Source organism: Salvelinus fontinalis, chromosome 10 (genome assembly GCF_029448725.1).
Source record: "Salvelinus fontinalis isolate EN_2023a chromosome 10, ASM2944872v1, whole genome shotgun sequence".
In the NCBI taxonomy this organism is placed as follows: Eukaryota; Metazoa; Chordata; class Actinopteri; order Salmoniformes; family Salmonidae; genus Salvelinus; species Salvelinus fontinalis.
The window spans coordinates 7,440,044-7,465,965 of record NC_074674.1 but is presented as its reverse complement, the minus strand read 5'-3'; the positions used below and the strand labels follow the sequence as shown (position 1 = coordinate 7,465,965).

At 42.9% G+C, this 25,922-nt stretch overlaps 2 protein-coding genes and 1 long non-coding RNA gene across 5 annotated transcripts in view; 1 reads left to right on the top strand and 2 right to left on the bottom strand.

Moving 5' to 3' along the window:
* Positions 1-11,282, bottom strand: part of LOC129863537 (RAC-beta serine/threonine-protein kinase-like) — a 16,979-nt gene extending 5,697 nt beyond the window's left edge. For both annotated transcript variants that reach the window (XR_008760972.1, XM_055935588.1), the window contains exons 1-11: positions 10,999-11,282; positions 5,812-5,979; positions 5,465-5,593; positions 5,095-5,206; positions 4,746-4,893; positions 4,304-4,435; positions 3,755-3,820; positions 2,958-3,026; positions 1,739-1,861; positions 1,182-1,310; positions 417-631 (exon numbers count right to left, since the gene is read on the bottom strand). Coding sequence is in view for 1 of the 2 variants with exons in the window: in XM_055935588.1 (XP_055791563.1) it covers positions 417-631; positions 1,182-1,310; positions 1,739-1,861; positions 2,958-3,026; positions 3,755-3,820; positions 4,304-4,435; positions 4,746-4,893; positions 5,095-5,206; positions 5,465-5,593; positions 5,812-5,857 (1,169 nt within the window). In the remaining variant the exon portion in view is untranslated. The remainder of the gene's footprint in view (positions 1-416; positions 632-1,181; positions 1,311-1,738; positions 1,862-2,957; positions 3,027-3,754; positions 3,821-4,303; positions 4,436-4,745; positions 4,894-5,094; positions 5,207-5,464; positions 5,594-5,811; positions 5,980-10,998) is intronic.
* Positions 9,789-25,232, top strand: LOC129863540 (uncharacterized). 2 transcript variants are annotated; one of them, XR_008760974.1, is made up of 3 exons: positions 9,803-10,170; positions 20,292-20,457; positions 24,183-25,232. It is a non-coding gene; the product is annotated as an uncharacterized LOC129863540 (long non-coding RNA). The 2 variants fall into 2 exon arrangements; XR_008760973.1 differs by having other exon boundaries at positions 9,789-10,170; positions 20,292-25,232.
* The window catches only part of LOC129863538 (collagen alpha-1(XXIII) chain-like), a 115,634-nt gene continuing 114,348 nt past the window's right edge, over positions 24,637-25,922 (bottom strand). Inside the window, exon 29 of the mRNA XM_055935589.1 lies at positions 24,637-25,922. Coding sequence (XP_055791564.1) covers positions 25,920-25,922 — 3 coding nt within the window. The 3' untranslated portion in view covers positions 24,637-25,919.

The following is a 25,922-nucleotide window of genomic DNA, read 5'->3' as shown; positions in this document are numbered from 1 at the left end:
TATTCTTCTTCATTCCTTTACACTTGTGTGTAGAAGGTAATTGTTGTGAAATATTTAGGTTAGATTACTCATTGGATATTACTGCATTGTCGGAACTAGAAGCACAAGCATCTCGCTACACTCGCATTAACATCTGCTAACCATGTGTATGTGACAAATAGAATGTGATTTGATCTAACCTTGTGGGGGGACACAATTGATTCCCATTCAAAATCTTATTTTCCCCAACCCCAACCTTTAACCCCTAATCCTAACCTTAACTCTAAACTCCCTAGAAATAGCCTTTTTCCCTTGTGAGAACTTAGTTTACACACTTACACTTAAGCAGATACCCAGCCAAACACAAACTGACTGGCCTCCCTGAGCAGGCCAGTCAGTCACACCTCCCACCCCTACCCCCCCCAAGCACCACATACCTTTGCTTGGGATCCTTTTTGAGCAGGCCGGTGAGCAGGGCCCTGCCCTCTGGAGCCAGGTTCTTGGGGAATCGGATCTCCTCCATGAGGATGAGCTCAAAAAGTCGCTCGTGGTCTTGGTTGTAGAAGGGCAGCCGACCGCACATCATCTCGTACATGACCACGCCCAGGCCCCACCAGTCCACCGCCCGGCCGTAGTCATTGTCCTCCAGCACCTGGACGGGCAGGGAGGGAGGGAGGGAGGGAGGCAGGGAGCGTTGTTCACAGTGCAGGCCTTAAATGCTCAAAATCAGACAGACAAAAAAACTGTCTAAACAACAATTTGCAAGTGACCAAATTGGATTTGAGTCACTTCAAACTGCCACTTTATGGGGTCTTCAAAATAAATGTTCCAGAGGCAATCTATTGCCAAAATTACCATACAGTATGAGGTATCTTTCTACCTAAATACTCACTGCATTAACATAAAACATGAAAACAATGGATTATCAATGGATAAGCCAATTCATCTTAAGGTAATAAATGGCCCCAATAAAAACAAGTGGTTCTTCCAGGAACAGTCTAAAATTACCTCTCTCCTTGTCTCACTTCCTGCATTTGTACTGTTACAAAAAGAGAAGACATTTTGCAACGGAAATGGAAAAAGTTACTCCCTATTAGTTTGTGTTTTCTTACGCTTTGTGCTTAATGAAAACAACTAAGGTTGTATGACAACTGTGTAGCATGTGCTTGTGTCACTAGCCATAACCAGCAGCGGGCCCTCACCTCCGGCGCCAGGTACTCCGGGGTGCCGCAGAAGGTCTTCATGGTGGCACCGTCCGTGATGCCCTCCTTACACAGCCCAAAGTCTGTGATTTTAACATGTCCGTCATTGTCCAGCATTAGATTCTCCAGCTGAGAAGATGCAGCGAGACAGATGAGACATTAGAACAGAGTTTCAAACATTATTGAGACAGTCACAACATTATAAAGAGAACGACAGACAGTTTGAATAGTTGGAGCGGGGAATTTAACACCAGCCTCCAGTGGGGAGAGGAATGTGTCTAAGCTGGGCCTGTGGCACCATTATTATCACCATTATTACCACCATTTAGGAAAATCACATGACTGAAGTATGAAGGAAAACCCAAATCCTTAGATGAATATGAAAGCAGGACGGATGACTATGAAAGCAGGACGGATGACTATGAAAGCAGGACGGATGACTATGAAAGCAGGACGGATGACTATGAAAGCAGGACGGATGACTATGAAAGCAGGACGGATGACTATGAAAGCAGGACAGATGACTATGAAAGCAGGACAGAATCTTCAGTGCCTACCTTCAGGTCCCTGTATACCACGTCACGAGAGTGGAGGTACTCCAACGCAGATACGATCTCAGCGCCATAGAAACGGGCCCGGTCTTCCGTGAACACACGATCCCGAGACAGGTGGAAGAAGAGCTAGAGGGAAGAAGAGAGCAAAAGAGAGTGAAAAAAGGAGGATTCATTTGAGATGTTTTGATATAACAGTTTCTCCATTGCTTGAACACATTTTTCTTACAGCCAACTAAAATGCATGTGTTTGCCAAAACACCACATCTCTTGCAAAATGCACTTATACCATCACAACTTTAAAAAAAAAATCACAAAATTAGCCAAATCCATTCAAACGGTATAGTATTTAATCGAATGAGAAGGTTCATGTCACCATATTGATTTGAGTCATTTAGCAGACGCTCTTATCCAGAGCAACTTACAGTTTAGTGCATTCATCTTAAATGGCCAAGTGTAGCCAAAAACATTATTTTACTGTGTTTTATATACATTTCCACACTGAGTTTGAAATAGTAATGTAATATTGTCAAAATGATGATAATGCCCTTTAAGTGTGAAAACCACCTGAAATTTCAGCCTGTATTTGGTGGGATGGAGTTTTGGCCTTCCATGGTGACATCACCAGGCAATAAATTAGTTAATAGACCAATTAGAAAGAGAGTTCCAAACTTCTCTGCCAATAACAACTAGTTTCCCCCTCCCTTCCCCACTCTGACCACTCCCAGACAGTCCTAGCTAAATCTGTGGTTCAGAAATTGCTCTGTTTCTTTTTGACCATTTTAATTGAAAACACAGTAAGATTCTTAATTGTTACCCAGAAATGATTTGATATTGAAATAAAAACAGCTGCATTGGCCCTTTAAGATAGCTAGATGAGACAACCACATATCACAGTCATAGTAACTACCAGCAAAGTCGGTGATAGTAAGAAAAGACAAGTGCAAAGTCTGATTCACCCTCGTCTTAATCCTGGTCCTGGGGACACAAAGGGGTGAACATTTTGTTTTTGGCCGTAGCACTGTTTTGCAAAAAGTGTCTTGTAATAGAGATTTGTGTCTACTGTTTTGCAAAAAAGTGTTTATCATTTGCATTTAGTGTGAAAACAATGTGAAATTACAATCTGTTAATTATTGTTTTGGTCATGTGGATCCCAGTGTTCAAGCAATCGAAAAAATTGTGTGTGTGTGCTCATGCATATCTGTGTGTACATTGGGACACCCACCTCTCCTCCGTTGGCATATTCCATCACAAAACATAATCGGTCATGAGTCTGGAAAGCGTATTTCAGTGTCTGGAAGGGTGGAAGAAGACAATTGATCAATGTCCTCCTATTAGATCAGATGTTTCTTAATCGTCTGATGTTCACAGATATTTCCATTAAGTACCAGAAAATATGCTGTGATAAGAAAAGATTAACAACAAAAATATAGAGACATGTCATAGGCTAGGCATGACAAATACAAATTCATGAAAAAAGGCAAGACAAAAATGACAGCTTTTACCACCAACAGCCCAACTTCAGTCCTCCAGTCCCCCCAACAGCCCAACTCCAGTCCTCCCAACAGCCCAACTCCAGTCCTCCGTTCCACCCAACAGCCCAACTCCAGTCCTCCGTTCCCCCCAACAGCCCAACTCCAGTCCCCCCAACAAACCAACTCCAGTCCCCCCAACAGCCCAACTCCATTCCTCCAGTACCCCAACAGCCCAACTCCAGTCCCACCAACAGCCCAACTCCAGTCCTCCGGTCCCACCAACAGCCCAACTCCAGTCCTCCGGTCCCACCAACAGTACACATTTCTGTAGTAAACCCGGGCAAGCACGCCTGATTCAACTTGTCAACTAATCATCAATGAGATGAATCAGGGGAGTTTGTCTGGGGCTACAACGACAAAGTGTGCCGTTAAGGGTACTGGAGGACTGGAGTTGGGAACCACTGCTACACAGGACTATACAGCACATGTGGGTGTTCTGTTCTGGACCAGCACATGTAGTGAGGTGAGAGGAACACGGAGCACTCACCGTGAGGAAGGGATGCCGGGTGTTCTGTAACACTCTGCTCTCTGTAACCGTGTGTGCTACCTCGTCCTGGACACACAGATCAGAGGGTCAGCCTTTCACAGCAACACATACATAAGAATACCATCATGGCTCAGTCATTGTGAAACAGATTCCCTCTTTCACAAATCACTGAAGTCAGGGTATGTTCAGAAGGTATTACTGGAAACACAAGACATTCCAAATTTGCGCATTGGCGGCTTCTCGTATGAGATGAAGCCCGGCGACGCAAGTGTTAAGACAACGTTAAGGTACACAACATAATAGAAACAATTAAAATATCCTTTGCTTATAACATATTATAACATAAATATACCACGGCTGTCAGCCAATCAGCATTCAGTGCTCGAACCACCCAGTTTATAAAACAAAATATACCACATACTATGCACAATAAAGAACAATTAAGACTACAGAACAGGCCTAATGCATATGGATCGTCATTCCCCAATAACAAACTGATGGCCAGCAGTCACCACTGTAAAGTGGTATAGGTTAGGCCTATTTCGTTACCTTAGCGATGATGACCTCCTTGCGCAGGATCTTCATGGCGTAGTACATCCCCGTGGCTTTCTCCTTGACCAGGATCACCTTGCCAAACGTGCCCTTCCCCAGCAGCTTCAGGTAGTCAAAGTCACTCATCGTCTGACAACACAGAGACAGGGTTGGACAATCAAATAGCTTATCTTGGGTGACCCAGCCCAGCCAAACACATTCACAATGGGCAGGATGGACAGTGGTAGTGATGATGAAGTGTGATACTTTACTAAACAGATCAATCACACACCTGCGCAGGAACAAACCAGGATTCAACCATTGTGGAAGAACAATGTGTGAGTGAGCATGTGGTTTATCATGTCATTCAATTAGCATGTATTTGTGTGACACTTACCTTTACCTTGTAAGCATTTGTATCTGTCATATGCACAGTATATGTTACTGCAAACACACTCACCACTTTGGAGTTGGTCTTGGACATGGCCACCTCCATCTCCTCCATGCTGCTGCTGTCGCTGGGAGAACCAAACAGGTCCATGGGCTCCTCCTCCTCTCGTACCTTCAACCCATTGGCCACTGCCTGGATGGCACGCATCCACCCCTCTCTGACACACAATGTCCAATTACTACACCATCGTGAGCTTGTAGGATTCCTTTGAACCACTAAGAGTTTGTCTATGACACAGACAGAAACATATCCCTCCCTCCACCTCTGTTGACTACTGTTATCCCTCTTCCCCACTGCCTACCTACCCTTTCCATTGGCCCCTTCTCACACCTCATAGTTACCCAAATCCCCTCCTCACCTCTCTGCATTGCTTTCTACGTGGAAGGTCCTCTCGATGACAGTGGTCCACTGCAGGCAGCGGATAACGAACGTGTTTGGCTTGGGCCGCTCCGTTTTCATCAGCTGGCATTCTGGGACGAAAGAGGAGACAAAGAAGAGGGATCAAGGTTTACAAATGTTTTAATGCCTCAATCCATTGTTTTTTCCTCTGTTGTTTCATTTACAAAGTGTGAACTGTGAAGACCCCTAAAGCACTCCATTTAAGTATTCTGTACAGCGGTGGTGAGAGGACAGCAGGTCCTGCTCTGTAAACCCTGCTACAGAACCAACACTGCACAGAGTCCCCTGTGACATCATCAACAATAGTTTTCACTTTGAGGGACCCTCACCTCCCACTGAGAAATTGTTGAGAGGGGGCAAGCTCTGGTCGGACAGCTCAGGCTTCTCTTTGTAGCCGATGAAGGAGCCGTCACTCTTCAGGATGAAGTAGCGCGGCCTCCAAGTCTTGATGTACTCACCTGCACAGAGAAACAAGTGGGCTTGAGTGCACAGCACCCGAAAACTCTCATAACCTAGTCTCTGAGGTTAGGCACAATGCACATTCTATGGCAGCTACATAGTTCGGATTAGAATGTGTCGAGACACGTATGGCTTTGTCAGACGATGTTATTGAAATTGTGTTTGAAAGTGATTTTATTACATTTGCTGTGAATAATAAGAAACGGAGGGTACTCACCTCTCTTGTGGAGCCATCCTTCCCTGACTACGCTGGCCTCATTCATAGTGAATGGTGGAAAGGTTGTGGAAGGGGGTAGAGGTGAGGAATGGGAGGGGTAAAGGGAGGGGGGCCTGGGTAACTGTTGGACTGGTCAGGAGGGTGTCAGTGTAAACATTGCCCCACCACCTAGACAAAAAATAAAACACAACATGAGAGAATATTAAATGACAGCTAGCCTACATGTGTTTGCAAGACATAACCTACACAGACTACGAAGAGATGAGCAGAGATTGACAGTGTTTTGCATCCAAGATGATTTTCCCGGCAAAAATATTATTGGCACCTAACCTGTCTGGCTGAATGACAAAAAACTCAAACTTAGCTTGTATTTGACAATGGGGCAAAACGAGGGGTGTAGTGCTGCCGGGGCGTGGAGGAGTGGCGTGCCCTCACTGTTTTCTATTGGAGAATACACGGAGCTGGTAAAACTATTTCCGGAAAATGTATTCTGATAAATTATACTAGCACAAAAATTCCAAGAAAAACAATCATGTTGGCTTCTTCCCTGTGCTCTCACTGTGGTGGCGACAATGAGTAAGAACTATAGGCTACATGTGCTCTCACTGTGGTGGCGACAATGAGTAAGAACTATAGGCTACATGTGCTCTCACTGTGGTGGCGACAATGAGTAAGAACTATAGGCTACATGTGCACGATGCGGAGGCCCGTCGGATGCTTGACCACTTTGGCCAATCAAAACTAAGAAAAATAAATCCTAATTCACAGTGGGTCTGCCTTGATGTTCATAAAACTCCACGGACCCCCTATTGCGCAGTGGAACCCAGAACGATTTGTGACCACTTGGTTATGGTGACACCGTTCTGCCGAGGACATCCAACCCAGTAACCACCGCAAAGCCCTCGCTGGAAGTTGCTGCAGCCCTGGTTGGGAAATCTAGCCTACATTGGATATTGGTTGAGACGCAGGGCCCATTCTACACTGAACAAGAATATAAACCCAGCATGTAAAAAGTGTTGGTCCCATGTTTCATGAGCTGAAATAAAAGATCCCAGTAATGTAACATATACACAAAAAGCGCATTTATCTCATTTTGCACAAATGTGTTTACATCCCTGTTACTGAGCATTTCTCCTTTGCCAAGATAATCCATCCACCTGACAAGTGTGGCATATCAAGAAGCTGATTAAACCGCACGGTCATTACACAGGTGCACCTTGTGCTGGGGACAATAAAAGGACACAAATGTGCAGTTGTCACACAGCACAATGCCACAGATGTCTCAAGTTGAGGGAGCATACAATTGGCATGCTAAATTCAGGAATGTCCACCAGAGCTGTTGCCAGACAATTTAATGTTAATTTCTTTACCATATGCCGCCTCCAACATCATTTTAGAGAATTTGGCAGTACGTCCAACCGGCCTCAAAACCACCTGTAAATATGTAAACATGCCAGCCCAGGACCTCCACATCTGGCTTCTTCACCTGCGGGATCCTCTGAGACGAGCCACCCGGACAGGTGATGAAACTGTGGGTTTGCACAACTGAAGATTTTCTGCACAAACTGTCAGAAACCAATTCCGGTAAGCTCATCTGCGTGCTCGTCATCCTCATAAGGATCTTGACCTGACTGCAGTTCAGCGTCTTAACCAACTTCAGTGGGCAAATGGCCACTGGCACGCTGGAAGTGTGCTCTTCATGGATTAATCCAGGTTTCAACTGTACTGGGCAGATGGCAGACCGCGTGTATGGCGTCATGTGGGTGAGCTAATGTCAACGTTGTGAACAGAGTGCCCCATGGTGACGGTGGGGTTAAGGCATGGGCAGGCATAAACTGTGAAGTGTGCTCTTCACGGATTAATCCAGGTTTCAACTGTACTGGGCAGATGGCAGACCGCGTGTAAGTCGTCATGTGGGTGAGCTGATGTCAACGTTGTGCCCCCCCCCCCCCCCCCCGGTTGTGAACAGAGTGCTCTGGATAAGAGCGTCTGCTAAATGACTTAAATGTAAATGGTGGCGGTGGGGTTATGGCATGGGCAGGCATAAGCTACAGACAACGAACACACTTGCATTTTATCGATGGCAATTTGAATGCACAGAGATGCTGTGACGGATCCTGTCATGCCAGTCATCCGCCGCAATAACCACATGTTTCAGCATGATAATGCACGGCGCCATGTCGCAAGGATCTGTACACAATTCCTGGAAGCAGAAAATGTCCCATTTCTTACATGGCCTGCATTCTCACCAGACATATCACCCATTGAGCATGTTTAGGATGCTCTGGATCAACGTGTACGACAGCGTGTTCCAGTTCCCGCCAATATCCAATAACTTCTCACAGCCATTGAAGAGTGGGGCAACATTCCACAGGCCACAATCAACAGCCTGATCAACTCTACGCGAAGGAGATGTGTCACACTGCATGAGGCAAATGGTGGTTACACTAGATACTGACAGGTTCTGATCCACTCCCCTACGTTTTTTTAAAACACCTGTGACCAACAGATACATATCTATATATTTCCAGTCATGTGAAATCCATAGATTAGAGCCTAATTTATTTATTTCAATGGACTGATTTCCTTATATGAACTGTAACTCTGTAAAATCAAATATTTTTGTTCAGTGTCAGGGTGGGCAATTGGAAGTTTGATTTGGGCCAAGTTGGAAGTAATACTGCATTTAGGTTATAGTTTATTGAGATGAATACACCACACCAAAAGCTTGATTTTTATGGCTGTTTTAAAACACATTTCCCACAATTCTAGGTAGTAATAAGTTATGTTCACAACTTGGTCAATTGATAACATGTTTAACATACGCAAATAAATTCAATGAATTGATAGTTCACCTCTGTTTTCTTTTATTCCGTAATAGGGTATACTGTAACCACGTGTTTAAGCTAATCAAATCAACGTGTATTTGATACAAAGATGCACAATACAATGAAATGCCTACTTGCAATGAAGCTCTCCTTGCAAACAGTGCAATGATATCAAGCTATATGTATTTACATTAGGATATAGCCTACAAATAGCTATACCATTAGGCTATAGGCCTACTGCAAATGATTGTTTGTTCCTGAACTGGGAGGATGGCAGAGCTATCCTTCAGCATCACGAGTTGATTCAACTTCTTTAACATCATTGCACGATCCAGGCGCTGTCCTTTCAGCACCATTGCAGGGCGCTCACCTCATCAAGATCGGTTGCCTATGGCTAATAATCATACTCATCACTTATTATTATTACTACAAATAGAAAATTCACTTCTCACAATGCTGCTCATTTAGTAAAGTTAGATCAAAGCCGAAGCAACGTCTATCAATATCACAATTCTGAATTTGCATTTGACATAACAGAACCAAATATAAAACCATAGCACAGTAGGCCTATAAAGTTACCGTTACACCAAAAACACCTACTGTAATTTATAACGATATTTTAGGATGGTTAGCTGAAGCTGAATAGTCAACAAAAAAATTGCATGAGCCAAAACAGAATCCACCACTTGGCAGGATATATGCATTGATTGAAACAAAATACAAGAAAGGCTAATAGTTTGTTAACACCATCTGCTCTAATTCTCTCCCGAAACAACAGTCATTCAAGAATATCTAAATGCATATTCCCGTGAAACTGATTGAGATCAATGAAATGATTGGCATGGAGATTAAGTTTGAACGTCTCAACGGTAAAACGTGAATAATTATAATTCAAGATTGACAGAGATGATGGCCTATTTGGAAATTAGGAGGCCTATGCCTAACTTGGTGTTTGAGGATATTAAAAAACTCAAATGTTTTTGAGACGATGTGTGTGGGCAGACGTTGCAATTGGAGGATACATTGTATATAACGATAGGCTATTCAATTGTTTACATCTGTCGGTACAAACTTTGATTGAGGAAAGTATGACGTATATTTTTTTAACGCGCTCCCTCATCAAAAAAAAAAAAAGCACTATACCACTGGGCAAGACTTGTGCTGCAAGAACAGATAACGCTCCTTTAAAAACAACTGGGAACTCGTTAATCTCCGACTTCAGTGCGTTCAAGACAACTGGAATCTCGGAAAAACGAGCCCCGAATGGGAAAAATATTTTTTAACGGTCATCCAACTCGGAATTCCAACTCGGAAAACTAGGGCCTCTTTCTATAACTCTGTCTTTCCGACCTGAAGATCAATGACTTCATGACTTGACCTCGTATTTTTTCGAGTTCCCAGTTGTCTTGAAAGCACCAATGGATCAGAGAAACGTGCCAGTGGGTACCAGCAAGCACACCAGCACAGCGGGATCAAGTGTTGCAATGCAATGGGTGTACAGAGCGCAAACGACATCGAATTGGCCAGCTAGGTAGGCGCCTAGCAGACACGCAAATCAGCTGTCAAACCTATAGCTAACTAAAACCTGTTTTGCTTGAGAGCTAGCTAGCTACTCAGGACAGGCTGAAACTTGATATCTGTATATAACGTTATATATATATATATGGAGCGCAATGACTAATCAATAACTGCTATTTTGTTGACAATCAATGTGTAATGGATCGACGATGGTGCATCTGACTGTAGCTAGCTGTAATAAGAATAGCAAATGAAATTCACTTAAATAGATATAGTTAAATTGAAATGGCAAGGCACAAACGGTCTGAATGTTGGATAGCCACTTCTATCTCGAACTAGCTAGATCAGCTAATCACGTTTTTGGTGAACAGCTCACACGACACTAACTTTAGTATCATCATAGCAGCTAGCTAACGTTAGCTAGTTGGCAATCTGTTAGCTGGCAAGCCCAGCTTCAACTCTGAACAGGGACTGACAACAACACCTGTCACTTTTCCACCCGCAACTTAAAACGTACACGTGTAACTTCTTACAACTTAACTTCACCATTTACTCTTTATCAAGGACCTAGTTAGCCTATATTGTAAACAAACAGAAGAAACCTCTTATAACCTTTGACGTTAGCTAGCTACGCTAGGTTCCATTTGCACCCCACCATGGTCATGGCCTCTTGAGAACAAGTAGACACCGATGAACCCTGTCTGTTTCTCGAGTACGATATGGGAATGGCCCACCGACTAACTATCTCTGCAACAAGGACGTCTCAGGATGGTTGTTTTCAGCAAGTTATCGATCCTGCACCTTTCATCCATGTGTAGCTAACGTTAGCTAGTTACGTTACCTGAGTTTCGCCTGCTTGCTGCAGTGGTGTTTGCGAAGAGGGTGCACTAGTATGAGCCGTAAATAGCATATACATGCGTATTTATACGCTGTTTTCAAAACTTAGCCCCACGTTGTTCTTGTTTATTTGATAGACTCAATCCAGTACAGATACAATCTTTGTTACAGGCCATCCAAGAAGGAATCCCAAACAGGCAACAACAACAAAACAAAAAAAATACGTAGTTGGGACACGTTGTGCGTCAGCCCGAGCAGATGTCCCCCTGTCTGGGCCCGTGGCGAAACGGCCGTGCTATACGGGATCCTTGGAACGTCCCTACCCCCCATTTAAATTTAAAATGGTTATCAAATCAAATGATATTTGTCACATACACATGGTTAGCAGATGTTAATGCGAGTGTAGCGAAATGCTTGTGCTTCTAGTTCCGGCCATGCAGTAATATCTAACAATTAATCTAACAATTTAACAACTACCTTAAACACACAAGTGTAAAGGAATGAATAAGAATATGTACATAAAAATATATGAATGAGCAATGGCCGAACGGCATAGGCAAGATGCAGTAGATGGTATAGAGTACAGTATATACATATGATATGAGTAATGTAGGGTATGTAAACATTATATAAAGTGGCATTGTTTAAAGTGGCTAGTGATACATTTATTACATACATTTTTCAATATTAAAGGGGCTACAGATGAGTCTGTTGGCAGCAGCCACTCAATGTTAGTGATGGCTGTTTAACAGTCTGATGGCCTTAAGATAGAAGCTGTTTTTCAGTCTCTTGGTCCCTGCTTTGATGCACCTGTACTGAACTCGCCTTCTGGATGATAGCAGGGTGAACAGGAAGTGGCTCGGGTGGTTGTCCTTGATTATCTTTTTGGCCTTCCTGTGACATCGGGTGGTGTAGGTGTTCTGGAGGGCAGGTAGATTGCCCTCGGTGATGCGTTGTGCAGACCTCACTACCCTCTGGAGAGCCTTATGGTTGTGGGCGAAGCAGTTGCCGTACCAGGCGGTGATACAGCCCGACAGGATGCTCTCGATTGTGCATCTGTAAAAGTTTGTGTGTTTTTGGTGACAAGCCGAATATCTTCAGCCTCCTGAGGTTGAAGAGGCGCTGCTGCGCCTTCTTCACCACGCCGTCTGTGCGGGTGGACCATTTCAGTTTGTCCGTGATGTGTACACCGAGGGACTTAACTTTCCACCTTTTCCATTACTGTCCCGTCGATGTGGATAGGGGGCTGCTCCCTCTGCTGTTTCCTGAAGTCCACGATCATCTCCTTTGTTTTGTTGACATTGATTGTGAGGTTATTTTCCTGACACCACACTCTGAGGGCCCTCACCTCATCCCTGTAGGCCGTCTCGTCGTTGTTGGTAATCAAGCCTACCACTGTAGTGTCGTCTGCAAACTTGATGATTGAGTTGGAGGCGTGCATGGCCACACAGTCATGGGTGAACAAGGTGTACAGGAGAGGACTGAGAACGCACCCTTGTGGGGCCCCAGTGTTGAGGATCAGCGGGGTGGAGATGTTGTTTCCTACCCTCACCACCTGGGGGTGGCCCGTCAGGAAGTCCAGGACCCAGTTGCACAGGTCGGGGTCGAGACCCAGGGTCTTGAGCTTAATGACGAGTTTGGAGGGTAATATTGTGTTAAATGCTGAGCTGAAGTCGATGAACAGCATTCTTACATAGGTTTTCCTCTTGTCCAGATGGGTTAGGGCAGTGTGATTGCGATTGCGTCGTCTGTGGACCTATTGGGGCGGTAAGCAAATTGCAGTGGGTCCAGGGTGTCAGGTAGGGTGGAGGTGATATGGTCCTTGACTAGTCTCTCAAAGCACTTCATGATGACGGAAGTGAATGTTACGGGGCGATAGTCATTTAGCTCAGTTACCTTAGCTTTCTTGGGAACAGGAACAATCGTGGCCCTCTTGAAGCATGTAGGAACAGCAGACTGGGATAAGGATTGATTGAATATGTCCGTAAACACACCAGCCAGCTGGTCTGCGCATGCTCTGAAGATGCGGCTGTGGATGCCGTCTGGGCTGGCAGCCTTGCGAGGGTTAACACGTTTAAATGTTTTACTCACGTTAGCTGCAGAGAAGGACAGCCCGTAGGTTTTGGTAGCGGGCTGTGTCGGTGGCACCGTATTGTCCTCAAAGCACAGAAGACAACAAAGAAGTTGTTTAGTTTGTCTGGGAGCAAGACATCGTGGTCCGCAACGGGGCTGGTTTTCCTTTTGTAGTCCGTGATTGACTGTAGACCCTGCCACATACCGCTCGTTTCTGAGCCGTTGAATTGTGACTACTTTGTCTCTATGCTGACGCTTAGCTTGTTTGATTGCCTTGCGGAGGGAATAGTTACACTGTTTGTATTCGGTCATGTTTCCGGTCACCTTGACCTGATTAAAAGCAGTGGTTCGTGCTTTCAGTTTTGCGCGAATGCTGCCATCAATCCACGGTGTCTGGTTGGGGAATGTTTTAATAGACGTTGTGGGTACAACATCACCGATGCACTTGCTAATAAACTCACTCACCCAATCAGCGTATTCATCAATGTTATTGTCCGACGCTATGCAGAACATATCCCAGTCCACGTGATCGAAGCAATCTTGAAGCGTGGAATCCGATTGGTCGGACCAGCGTTGAACAGACCTGAGCACGGGCGCTTCCTGTTTTAGTTTCTGTCTATAGGCTGGGAGCAACAAAATGGAGTCGTGGTCAAATTTTCCGAAAGGAGGGCGGGGGAGGGCTTTGTATGTGTCGCGGAAGTTCGAATAACAATGATCCAGGGTTTTGCCAGCCCGGGTCGCGCATTCGATATGCTGATAAAATTTAGGAAGTCTTGTTTTCAGATTAGCCTTGTTAAAATCCCCAGCTACAAATTGAAATTTAAAATGGTTAGGATAAGGGTTAAGGCAGTGTTTCCCAAACTCGGTCCTTGATTATTAGTGTTGATTGTTAGTGCTAGGGCAAAAAAACATGCTCCCCTTGGGGTCCTGAGGATCGAGTTTGGGAAACCCTGGGTTAAGGTTAGGGTTACGTAATGGTTAGGGTTAAGGGTAGAGGTTGAGTTTGGGAAACCCTGGGTTAAGGTTAGGGTTACGTAATGGTTAGGGTTAAGGGTAGAGGTTGAGTTTGGGAAACCCTGGGTTAAGGTTAGGGTTACGTAATGGTTAGGGTTAAGGGTAGAGGTTGAGTTTGGGAAACCCTGGGTTAAGGTTAGGGTTACGTAATGGTTAGGGTTAAGGGTAGAGGTTGAGTTTGGGAAACCCTGGGTTAAGGGTAGGGTTACGTAATGGTTAGGATTAAGGGTAGAGGTTGAGTTTGGGGTTAGGATAGGGACGTCCCAAGGATCTCGGATTGCCCGGGACCGTTTCGCCAGGGTCCAGACATATAGGGGGACAACTGCTCAGGCTGACGCAACTCGTTCACACACATCTCCACCCAGGGAGTCGTCCCATACTTCTACAATTTCGAGGAAGACACCGATCGCCCTCTGAAGCTACTACCAGAGTATGTCTCGTGGAGACACCCAACACTCTGAAGATGGTACCAGAGTACTTCTCTGTAGTCGTGGAGACACCCAACACTCTCTGAAGATGGTACCAGAGTACTTCTCTGTAGTCGTGGAGACACCCAACACTCTGAAGATGGTACGAGAGTACTTCTCTGTAGTCGTGGAGACACCGAACACTCTCTGAAGCTGCTACCAGAGTACTTCTTTGTAGTCGTGGAGACACTGACCACTCTCTGAAGCTGCTACCAGAGTACATCTTTGTAGTCGTGGAGACACTGACCACTCTCTGAAGCTGCTACCAGAGTACATCTTTGTAGTCGTGGAGACACTGACCACTCTCTGAAGCTGCTACCAGAGTACATCTTTGTAGTTGTGGAGACACTGACACACTCTCTGAAGCTGCTACCAGAGTACATCTTTGTAGTTGTGGAGACACTGACCATTCTCTGAAGCTGCTACCAGAGTACATCTTTGTAGTCATGGAGACTCTGACCACTCTCTGAAGCTGCTACCAGAGTACATCTTTGTAGTTGTGGAGACACTGACCACTCTCTGAAGCTGCTACCAGAGCACATCTTTGTAGTCATGGAGACACTGACCACTCTCTGAAGCTGCTACCAGAGTACATCTCTGTAGTCATGGAGACTCTGACCACTCTCTGAAGCTGCTACCAGAGTACATCTCTGTAGTCATGGAGACACTGACCACTCTCTGAAGCTGCTACCAGAGTACATCTTTACATCCCTTCTATATTGACCTCCAGAGCTGAATTCCATTAACATGATTTGGATTTAGATTTTTTTAATTTCTCAGTTGTGGTCATTCATATCAGCACCGTTTCCGTTCAGATAAACGTTTGCTACGTTTTATTCCGAATTTGTCATGCGTTTCAGAATAATATAACAACTTCCTGCCCGACTACATTGCAGACGCATGCCAGATCTTACAATGCCTGGATAGTTATAATTTATCCAACCCATTTATCCAAAATGTACATTAGCTGAATTTATTACAGTTGAGAGAAAATTACTTAATAGAGTTGTGTGTGTGTGTGTGTGTGTGTGTGTGTGTGTGTGTGTGTGTGTGTGTGTGTGTGTGTGTGTGTGTGTGTGTGTGTGTGTGTGTGTGTGTGTGTGTGTGTGTGTGTGTGTGTGTGTGTGTGTGTGTTCATTTGTGGAAGAGTGGGTGAAGTGATCAAATACATTTTTTTGTCCACTGTCACGTTTATCTGTGTCAAATAATGACAAATTAATAATCAAGCTGGAGAATCATTTCAAACAAATATGTAACATCACTTTATTCATATTTAAATGTTTTATTGACAATTGCCTGAACTGATACTCAAACAGATTGTTGTAGTGTTTTAAAACTTCAAGCTTTATGCCGACAGGTTTGGATCATTTATTTATTTAAACCTCACATAGACAGACCATCATCATTAGAGGATCATGTGGAAATAAATAGCATCATTTGGAAACTGGCTGCATTCCCAGTTAAGGCCAGTGGTTAGAAGACATGTACTGTTTCTACTCTGTCAAGATGTGTTTGATTTAGGAGCAGCTCTAACTCCTTAGGCCTTGATCACACACCAATAGTGTCATTGCATGTGTGATGGAAGAATGCACTGTTCATGCAGAGGGTTGCAATTCCATTGAATTGGGGATAGTTTAACCAAAATATGCCACAAGACCTAGAATTGCCGTATGTGTATCGCACAAAAAAAGGTTCACTGTTATAAGCTAACTTTTTTTGATGAATTTAAGCAAAATTTCCCAAATACCAGGGCTTAATTAACTTCCCATGGAAAAATTCCGGGAAAAATCTGGAAATTTACCGAAAAGTTTCCGACCCTTTGCAACCCTAGTTCCCTCAGAGATTTATTTTTTATATATATTTTATTTTACTTTTTATTTTGTACAACAACAAAAAACATATACAGACAAAAACAATAGACAACTTACCATTTACATGCATACATTTCCACAAACATTAATGACATCACACTTGCTCAGGCCCACATGTTCCCACCCAATCCACACCCAATGTTGTTTTTAAGACATGTAAGACTCTGCCCCATATGACTTCAAATTGTGTTATAATATTTCTGTCTGTAGCCAGATTCTTTCCAATATTTAAATAATAAAGCATTTGATTCTTACATTCTCTTAACGTTGGAGTATCATTTGACATCCAGTATTTAAGTAATAGCTGCTTCAATTTAAGTGACAAAAATAATATTGTCCAACCCATTGTGTATCTCAACACACACCCATATGCCATGTCTTGAAATATGTAGATAGACGGATTAAAAGTAAACTCACATTGTAGAACCTCTGACAGTCAGCTTTCTAACTCTGCCCATAATGTTTGGACTTAATAGAACTCCCAGAAGACATGAATTACAGTGCATTCGGAAAGTTTTCAAACCCCTTGACTAACATTTTGTTACGTTACAGCCTAATTCTAAAATGGATTAAATTGTTTCCCCCCCTTATCAATCAACACACAATACCCCATAATGACAAAGCAAAAACAGGTTTTTGTAATTTTTTTGCAAATGTATTATTAAAAAAAAAACAGGAAATATCAAATTACCTAAGTATTCACACCCTTTAATCTGGACTTTGTTATAGCGCCTTTGACTGTGATTACAGCCTTGAGTCTTCTTGGGTATGTCTCTACAAGCTTGGCACACCTGTATTTAGGGAGTTTCTCCCATTCTTCTCTGTAGATCCTCTCAAGCTCTGTCAGGTTGGAAGGGGAGTGTCGCTGCACAGATATTTCTCTCTAGAGATGTTCGATCAGGTTCAAGTTTGGGAGCTGGCTGGGCCACTCAAGGACATTCAGAGACTTGTCCCGAAGCCACTCCTGCGTTGTCTTGGCTGTGTGCTTAGGGTCGTTGTCCTGTTAGAAGGTGAACCTTCACCACAGTTTTTCATCAAGGATCTCTCTGTACTTTGCTCTGATTATCTTTCCCTTGATCCTGACTAGTCTCCAAGTCCCTGCCGCTGAAAAACATCCTCACAGCATGATGCTGCCACCACCATACTTCACCTTAGGGATGGTGCCAGGTTTCCTCCAGATGTGAAGCTTGGCATTCTGGCCAAAGAGTTCAATCTTAGTTTCATCAGGCAAGATAATCTTGTTTCTCATGGTCTGAGAGTCTTTAGGTGACTTTTGGCTAACTCCAAACTGGCCACTCTACCCTAAAGGCCTGATTGGTGGAGAGCTGCAGAGATGGTTGCCTTTCTGGAATATTCTCCCATCTCCACAGAGGAACTCTGCAGCTCTGTCAGAGTGACCATCGGGTTCTTGGTCACCTCCCTGACCAAGGCCCTTTTCCCCGGTTGCTCAGTTTGGCTGCTCGAACAGCTCTAGGAAGAGTCTTGGTGGTTCCAAACTTCTTCAATTTAAGAATGATGGAGGCCACTGTGTTCCTGGGGACCTTGAATGCTGCAGAATTTTTTTGGTACGCTTCCCCAAATCTGTCCCTGACACAATCCTGTCTCGGAGCTCTACGGAGAATTCCTTCGACCTCATGGCTTGGTTTTTGTTTTGACATGCACTTTCGACCATTTCCAAATCTTGTCCAATGCCTTTCCAAATCGTGTCCAATCAATTGAATTTACCACCGGTGGACTCCAATCAAGTTGTAGAAACATCTGAAGGATGATCAATGGGAACAGGATGCACCTGAGCTCAATTTCGATTCTCATAGCAAAGGGTCTGAATACTTATGTAAATAAGGTATTTCTTAAAACCTGTTTTCGCTTTGTCATTGTGGGGTATTGTGTGTAGATTGCTGAGGAACCTTTGGTATCTAATCCATTTTCGAATAAGACTGTAACGTAACAAAATGTGGAAAAAGTGAAGTGGTCTGAATACTTTCCCGAATGCACTATATTGAGTCATTGTTAGTTTTACACTGAAGACATGAGTCTGCCGTTGTGCTGTAGAATTTGTGAATTTTGTCTCTTGTGTAATAAATTCTATAGATTAGTTTATACTGGATTAAGCATACATTTTCATTAACTGTAATTTCGTTCGTTAAGTTCCAACACTACCTTAATCTTGTGCCAGTATCAGTTCTTTTTAAGTCTTGGTTCCAATAGTTTATATTTTTTTCTAAGATATTAGCAGTTGGACCGGCTCTCTGCAAGGTTTTGTATATCTTACCTATCATACGAGTATATTTTCCTAACTCAAATAGGATTACCTCAACATTGCTCTGATGTCCAAAAGCTTTCAGGTCACAATTTTGTGATATAAAACTATTACGTTTTGGTTAGTCCAAAATGGCTTTTTAATTTTGTCATGGAAATAATTGTATTTCCTATTACCGCAGCAGGTAGCGTAGTGGTAAGAGCATTGGGCCAGTAACCGAAAGGTTGCTAGATTGAATCCCCGAGCTGACAAGGTAAAAATCTGTCGTTCTGCCCCTGAACAAGGTAGGAATTTGTTCTTAACTGACTTGCCTAGTTAAATAAAATGTACCTTTTCAATGCCTTTTAGTTTTCCATGTGGGCCAATTTATCAGTGAATTCGGGAAAGTGTGTTTTCAGGGAGGGATATTGGTTCTTGTAGCGTCTGTTTAATTATCTTCTGTGATGTTCTATGATGTTCTATTGTTAACTATGAAGTTTTTAATGTTCTTAGCTCTATCCTTTGAAAACAGACACGTGAAAAGATTCTAATTTGTCCCAGAATATCAAATAAAATGACATGGGAAAGCCGTCCATCGCTGGTGCATTGCTCCGTACAAATGTTTTAAAAGTGTCTAATACTACTTTTTGGGTGATTTCAATTTTTATCTGCTGATAGTTGCATCAGGGTTATTGAGTCTAAGAAGTCTGTAGGATCAGTCCAACTATTATTTAATTAAGATTTATATAGAGTTTCATAGAAGCTTTAAAACATTTTATTAAGAAAGTTTTTTCTAATTAAAGCATTTTGTGTCCTTATCTTTTAAAAATTATAACTGGTTTGGCATGTATTTGTTTTGTGAGGGCTGCAAGGTGTTTACCAGGTTTATTTGTCATTAAATGGTATGCTTTATTTGAGTTTAACCTGTAGTCGTTGGCTCCCTTCAAAAGTAAAATATCATATTTCAGAACATTTATTTTCTTCTTTACCTTGTAAAGATTTTTATGGGCTTTGCTAAGATAGAAATTCAAATGAAAGAAAAATAAATCACCAACTCAGATTGAACTATTGTAGAGTATGAGATTATCATTCCCATAATGTACGCCTTAAAAGCATCCCAAATTATGTCGGGGGTCGGCTTTTCTCTGCCCTCAATGTCTCCGTTTGTAATGGTAAAGGTCTTTATTTTTTAGTTTACATATTTATTACATTTGTAAATAAATGTGTAAATTAAAATGTAGTCAATTCTTGAATAGCTTTTCTTACTTTGAGAAAAAAGGAGTAGTCTTTTGTAGTTGGGGATAATCATCTCCAGGTGTCCAGTAAATCATTTGTAGAGATTAACATTTTCAGCTTCCTTGGAGCCTCCTTGAATTAACTTTTTTTTTATTGCTATGTCTGTCTAACTGGCTGAATGCTTGATTGAGGTCACCTGCTAAAGTAATAGTTCCTGTCTGGATTTGATTTAATATACTGTATATGTGAGTGATACTTTTTGCATTAAATTATTATTTTTAATACTAAAAGAAAATACAGAAGAGATATTTTGAGAATATGTTTAATAAATTCTGAGCGAAGCTGTCCAAGAACCAGACACCTTATTTCCAGTCTTATAATTTCTCCTGTTTTACAGGATATTATCTGTTCAGGTGGTCCTAAGCTGTGACCTGTTACAGATTTTTAGTGAATCGTCCGGGATCGGCGCCAGCTGCTGGGTGGATGCTGATCCAGTGAACCTGATATCCGCGACAGTTTTTGACGTTCGTGAGGGATAGAGGAGGAGGTTGCCATGTTGAGCGGTGAGAGGAAGAGCCTGATTACGCTGTCGGATGAGGAACTCTTCAATATCGCCAAGACAGTCGGTCTGGTACCCTATAAAGATCAGTCGAAGTTAGTGGTGGAAGATGAGGGTTGTCTTGAGTACATCAATGCTTTTATGAGGAGTTTGCTTTGCTTGAGTCTGATGACCAGGGGATAGATGAACTGTTAGTTCTAAGAGATTCTATTGATACTTTTGTACAGGGTCGCAGTCAAGCTGTTACACCAGCTGTCGATACAAATGCTAATGCTGAGTCACATGACACACACCCCTCACCCACCAACACAACCAATGCAGCCACTCACACACTTCACACTGACTTCTAGCAGATTCTTGTTACCTATGAGGAGCTAGGCAGGAAGCTTCTCCTGTACAAATACACACTCCAGAGTCATACTCTACCTCCGGTACAGACACATACTGCAGTACGAACTAGCAACAATCTCACACCGTAGCCACCAGTCTGAGCAGGTCGTAGCACCTAGACATGAGAAGGTAGTCTCCCTAAGAGACCTTTCCTACCTCAATCACAGGGAGTTCAAGATCCATGGGGGTCAAATAGGGGACAACACATCACACGTGTGAGCTACAACCATGTGTGTAAACAGATAGATGAGAGGTTGAGAAAGGACTTTAGTGATACTGAGGTAGTCAGGGGAGTGTTGAGAATAATAAAACCGGCCATTTTTAAGGACATGTTAATGAACAAGGATGACATGACAGTAGCTGAACTCAAATGGTTTCTCCAGTCACACCTAGGGGACAAGAATAGCACTGAGTTATTCCAAGTGCTAATGTGTGCAAAACAAAGTAAGCAACAGACTGCAACAGCTTCTCTAAAGGATGATTGGGCTGCAACAGAACATCCGGTGTATTGCTGAACAAGCTAAGACGGACATTAAGTATAGAACAGAGACAGTCCAAGGTGTTTCTACACACTGTGCAATAGTACATAGGCCTCCGTAGAGAGCTGAGGTCTTTCCTGTCAGACAATGCCGTGACAGATGAGGTGATACTGAGACATATGGAAATCACCAGTGATGAGAATGAGAGGCAGCGCAGATTAGTCCCAACACTTCGCCACAAACTTACCCACGCTCATGGTGTTCAGTTGGACAAAGAACATGGTTATGACCCTAAGAGAGAGGCCACTGAATGTAAAAACAAAAGTAAGACCATACAACAGCTCAGTGACCAGGTTGAGGCTCTGACAAACATAATTGGCTTTCTGAAACAGGCAAAACAACCAGAGCACTGTACTACAGGCAGACCGTTTGTTCCCAGGTGAGAGAAACCGTATGGATGTCCCAAATGTGTCCAGCAGGGTTTATCCAACTGTAGTCGTTGCTTCTTCTGCGGTGAGGAAGGGCACAGGTCAGTAGGCTGTCTAAAGAAACTGGAGCGTTCAGGAAACGGGAGCCGGTCACTGTGGAGGGACCACTCCAACACTATATATACACAGAAGTATGTGGACACCCCTTCAAATTAGTGGATTTGGCTATTTAAGCCACATCCGTTGCTGACAGGTGTATAAAATTGGGCACACAGCCATGCAATCTCCATAGACAAAATTTGGCAATATAATGGCCTTATTGAAGAGCTCAGTGACTTTCAACGTGGCACCGTCAAAGGATATCACCTTTCCAACAAGTCAGTTTGTGACAATTGTGCCCTGCTAGAGCTGCCCTGGTCAACTGTAAGTGCTATAATTATGAAGTGGAAATGTCTAGGAGCAACAAGCCACACAAGCTCACAGAATGGAACCACCAAGCACTGAAGCGTGTAAAAATCGTCTGTCCTCGGTAGCAACACTCATAACCGAGTTCCAAACTGCCTCTGGAACGTCAGCACAAGAACTGTTCATCGGGAGCTTAATAAAATGGGTTTCCATGGCCGACCAGCCGTACACAAGCCTAAGATCACGGTGCGCAATCCCAAGAGTTGGCTGGAGTTGTGTAAAGCTCGCCGCTATTGGACTCTGGAGCAGTGGAAACGCATTCTCTGGAGTAATGAATCACACTTCACCATATGGCAGTCCGACAAATTAATTCTGGGTTTGACGAATGCTAGGAGAACTCCACATGCCCGAATGCATAGTGCCAGCTGTAAAGTTTGGCGAAGGAGTAATAATGGTCTGGGGATGTTTTTCATGGTTAGGGTCATGAACCTTAGTTCCAGTGAAGGGAAATCTTAACGCTACAGCATACAATGACATTCTAGACAATGCTGTGCTTCCATCTTTGTGGCAACAGTTTGGGGAAGGCTCTTTCCTGTTTCAGCATGACAATGCCCCCGTGCACAAAGCAAGGTCCGTACAGAAATGGTTTGTCGAGATCGGTGTGGAAGAACTTGACTGGCATGCACAGAGCCCTGACCTCCATCCCATCTAACACATTTGGGATGAATTGGAATGCCGACTGCGAGCCAGGCCTAATCGCCCAACATCAGTCCCCGACCTCGCTAATGCTCTTGTGGCTGAATGGAAGCAAGTCCCCGCAATGTTCCAACATCTAGTGGAAAGCCTTCCCAGAAGAGTAATATCTTTCATCTGAGCCTAGATGAAAGTCCTTGTCCTCAGTCACTGAGGGAAGCCAAAATCATTCCTCTACCCAAGAGTGGTAAAGTGGCCTTAACTGGTTCAAATGGAAAACCTATCAGCTTGCTGCCAGCTCTTAGCAAACTGTTTGAAAAAATGGTGTTTGACCAAATAGGGCGGCACACAATTGGCCCAGCGTCGTCTGGGTTAGGGGAGGGTTTGGCGGGGTAGGCCATCATTGTAAATAAGAATTTGTTCTTAACTGACTTGCCTGGTTAAATAAAGGTTAAATAAAAAAATGAAATACAAATAAATACATTGCTACTTCTCTGTAAACAAAATAACAACAGACTTTCAGCATGCTTATAGAGAGGGGCACTCAACATGTACTGTACTGACACAAATGACTGATGATTGGTTGAAAGAATATGATAATAACAAGATTGTGGGAGCTGTACTGTTAGATTTCAGTGCAGCCTTTGATAATATTGACCATAACCTGTTGTTGAGAAAACATATGTGTTATGTCGTTTCAACCTCTGTCATATCAAGGATTCAGAGCTATCTATGTAATAGAACCCAAAGATTTTCTTTAATGGAAGCTTCTCTAATGTCAAACGTAAAGTGTGGTGTACCGCAGGGCAGCTCTCTAGGCCCTCTACTCTTTTCTATTTTTACCAATGACCTTCCACTGGCATTAAACAATGCATGTGTGTCCATGTATGCTGATGATTCAACCATATATTCGCATCAGCAACCACAGCTAATGAAGTCACTGAAACCTTTAACAAAGAGTTGCAGTCTGTTTTGGAATGGGTGGCCAGTAATAAACTGATCCTGAACATCTATAAAACTAAGAGCATTGTATTTGGTACAAATCATTCCCTAAGCTCTAGACTTCAGCTAAATTTGGTAATGAATGGTGTGGCTGTCTAACATGTTGAGGAGACTAAATTACTTGGCGGTACCTTAGACTGTAAACTGTCATGGTCAAAACACATACAGTTGAAGTTGGAAGTTTACATACACTTAGGTTGGAGTCATTAAAACAAATTTTTCAACCACTCCCCAAACTTCTTGTAAACAAACTATAGTTTTGGCAAGTTGGTTAGGACATCTACTTTGTGCATGACGCAAGTCATTGTCCTCCCCCTCTCTCCCTCCCACAGTGGTTGTCCAGGTCCATCTCTCTCTGTGATCTCCAGGGCCAGAAGACTCCTGCACTGTTCCTGCACTGTGGACCCCACTGTCCTGAAGTACAGGAGCTACAGGCTATAGTTTGCGGTGGCTACAACCTACTTCAACACTGATCTCCTGCCCTACGGATTGAATCAAGCCCTTAGCTACGGATGTGTACCAGACACTTGTTTGACTAGTGCATGGTTGATATTTGACAAGGAAAGGGGTGATGTCTGAGGTGTGACTCTTTTTTAGTTAACCTTTATTTAACTAGGCAAGTCACTTAGGATGTTCCTGATATGTATTCCGTAGTTATATGTCGTAAACAAATTAGTTAGCTTCTTATAACATCAATTGAAGTAGGCCATGAATGCCTATGACCTTACCACCAACATTAAGATAATACAATACAACTCAAACTTCAGAATTAAAAAGACAACAATGTGCATTTGAAATAGTATTTAATATGACCGACAACTTAAATACTGCATGTTCCTAGAACAAACAATAATTAGACCAATAACCCCGTCTGGTAGGTTTGAAAATATGTATTTTCTTTCTAACTTGATGTCAGATGTAAAAAGTCCTTAACCTTTTTTAGGCTTGCTATCATTCAGTTTATCACTAACTTTTTTCAGGGGCAATGCAACTTGAATATAAGAAAGATCCAAGGAATTTCCACAAAACCTACACACAGGAATATCTCATAATATGTATCTACAAAGTTTTACAGTGTTCTGTGTCAATTAACTGGTTAGAGCACTCAGAGGAATGAGAAAGCATTTGATGCAACAACTTTGAAACCATTATAAACATTCTAAAACATTTTAAACCAATATTGATCTAAACATTAAACACATTTAAGAAAACGACTACAAAGGTTAAATCTAAAAAGCCATCGAAAGATCATGGTATTAAAACATTTGTTCATTTCAGATCTGATTAGTTTTTACACACATGACAAAAACACACAACCTCATGTAATGGATAACACACTGCTAAGGGATTTAGAACTACTTGAAATAAATCCATTAATCTAAGCTAGTGTGTGTCTGTAATTTGTTGTGAGGGATCTGGTGTTTAAGTCCCTCCAGTACCAGTTAGGATTGCAGCTGAAGAGTGAAAGCCATATTTCCTCCATGCTGGTCTAGCCATCTGTCTCTGTCCAGCGCAGTCAGTCTGTGTGGCTCCTATTCCACTGTGAGGGCCATCCTCTGAGCCTCCCCATACCTCTCTCCTAAGTTTGGGATAGGCACCTGGCATTGGGTCCCTGCCGTGAGGACTGGTCCTTTCAAAGCAAACAGCGATCACAGGAATGATGGGGTAGATTTGTTTGCAAGGTGCAGGCTGAGTTGTACACTCCAATAAGGGAACACTAGTGAGCCTGTTAGTCAGAATCAATTATTTATTTCTCCCCGTATAGATAAAAGCAGCAACATTTGTCCATTCGGTAGGTGTTGAGTGCATTTGCTGCTGCTTTCCGTTTGTCACCAGTCTCCCCTCTTTGTGTGCATGATATCCTTCTTCTAAGTAATCTCTAAACTAAAAAAACTAGTTTTCTTTTGATATGCAAAAAGTAAAAAATATTGATTGTGATAGACCCACAATCTAAATTCCAATACGAAAAACTCAATATATTAAATTAGAATTGGCAACAAAAAAACAACACTTGAGTTTTATTTGAAAAATATATATCGATATGTACAGATCCCATGTCCCAGGTGTCATCA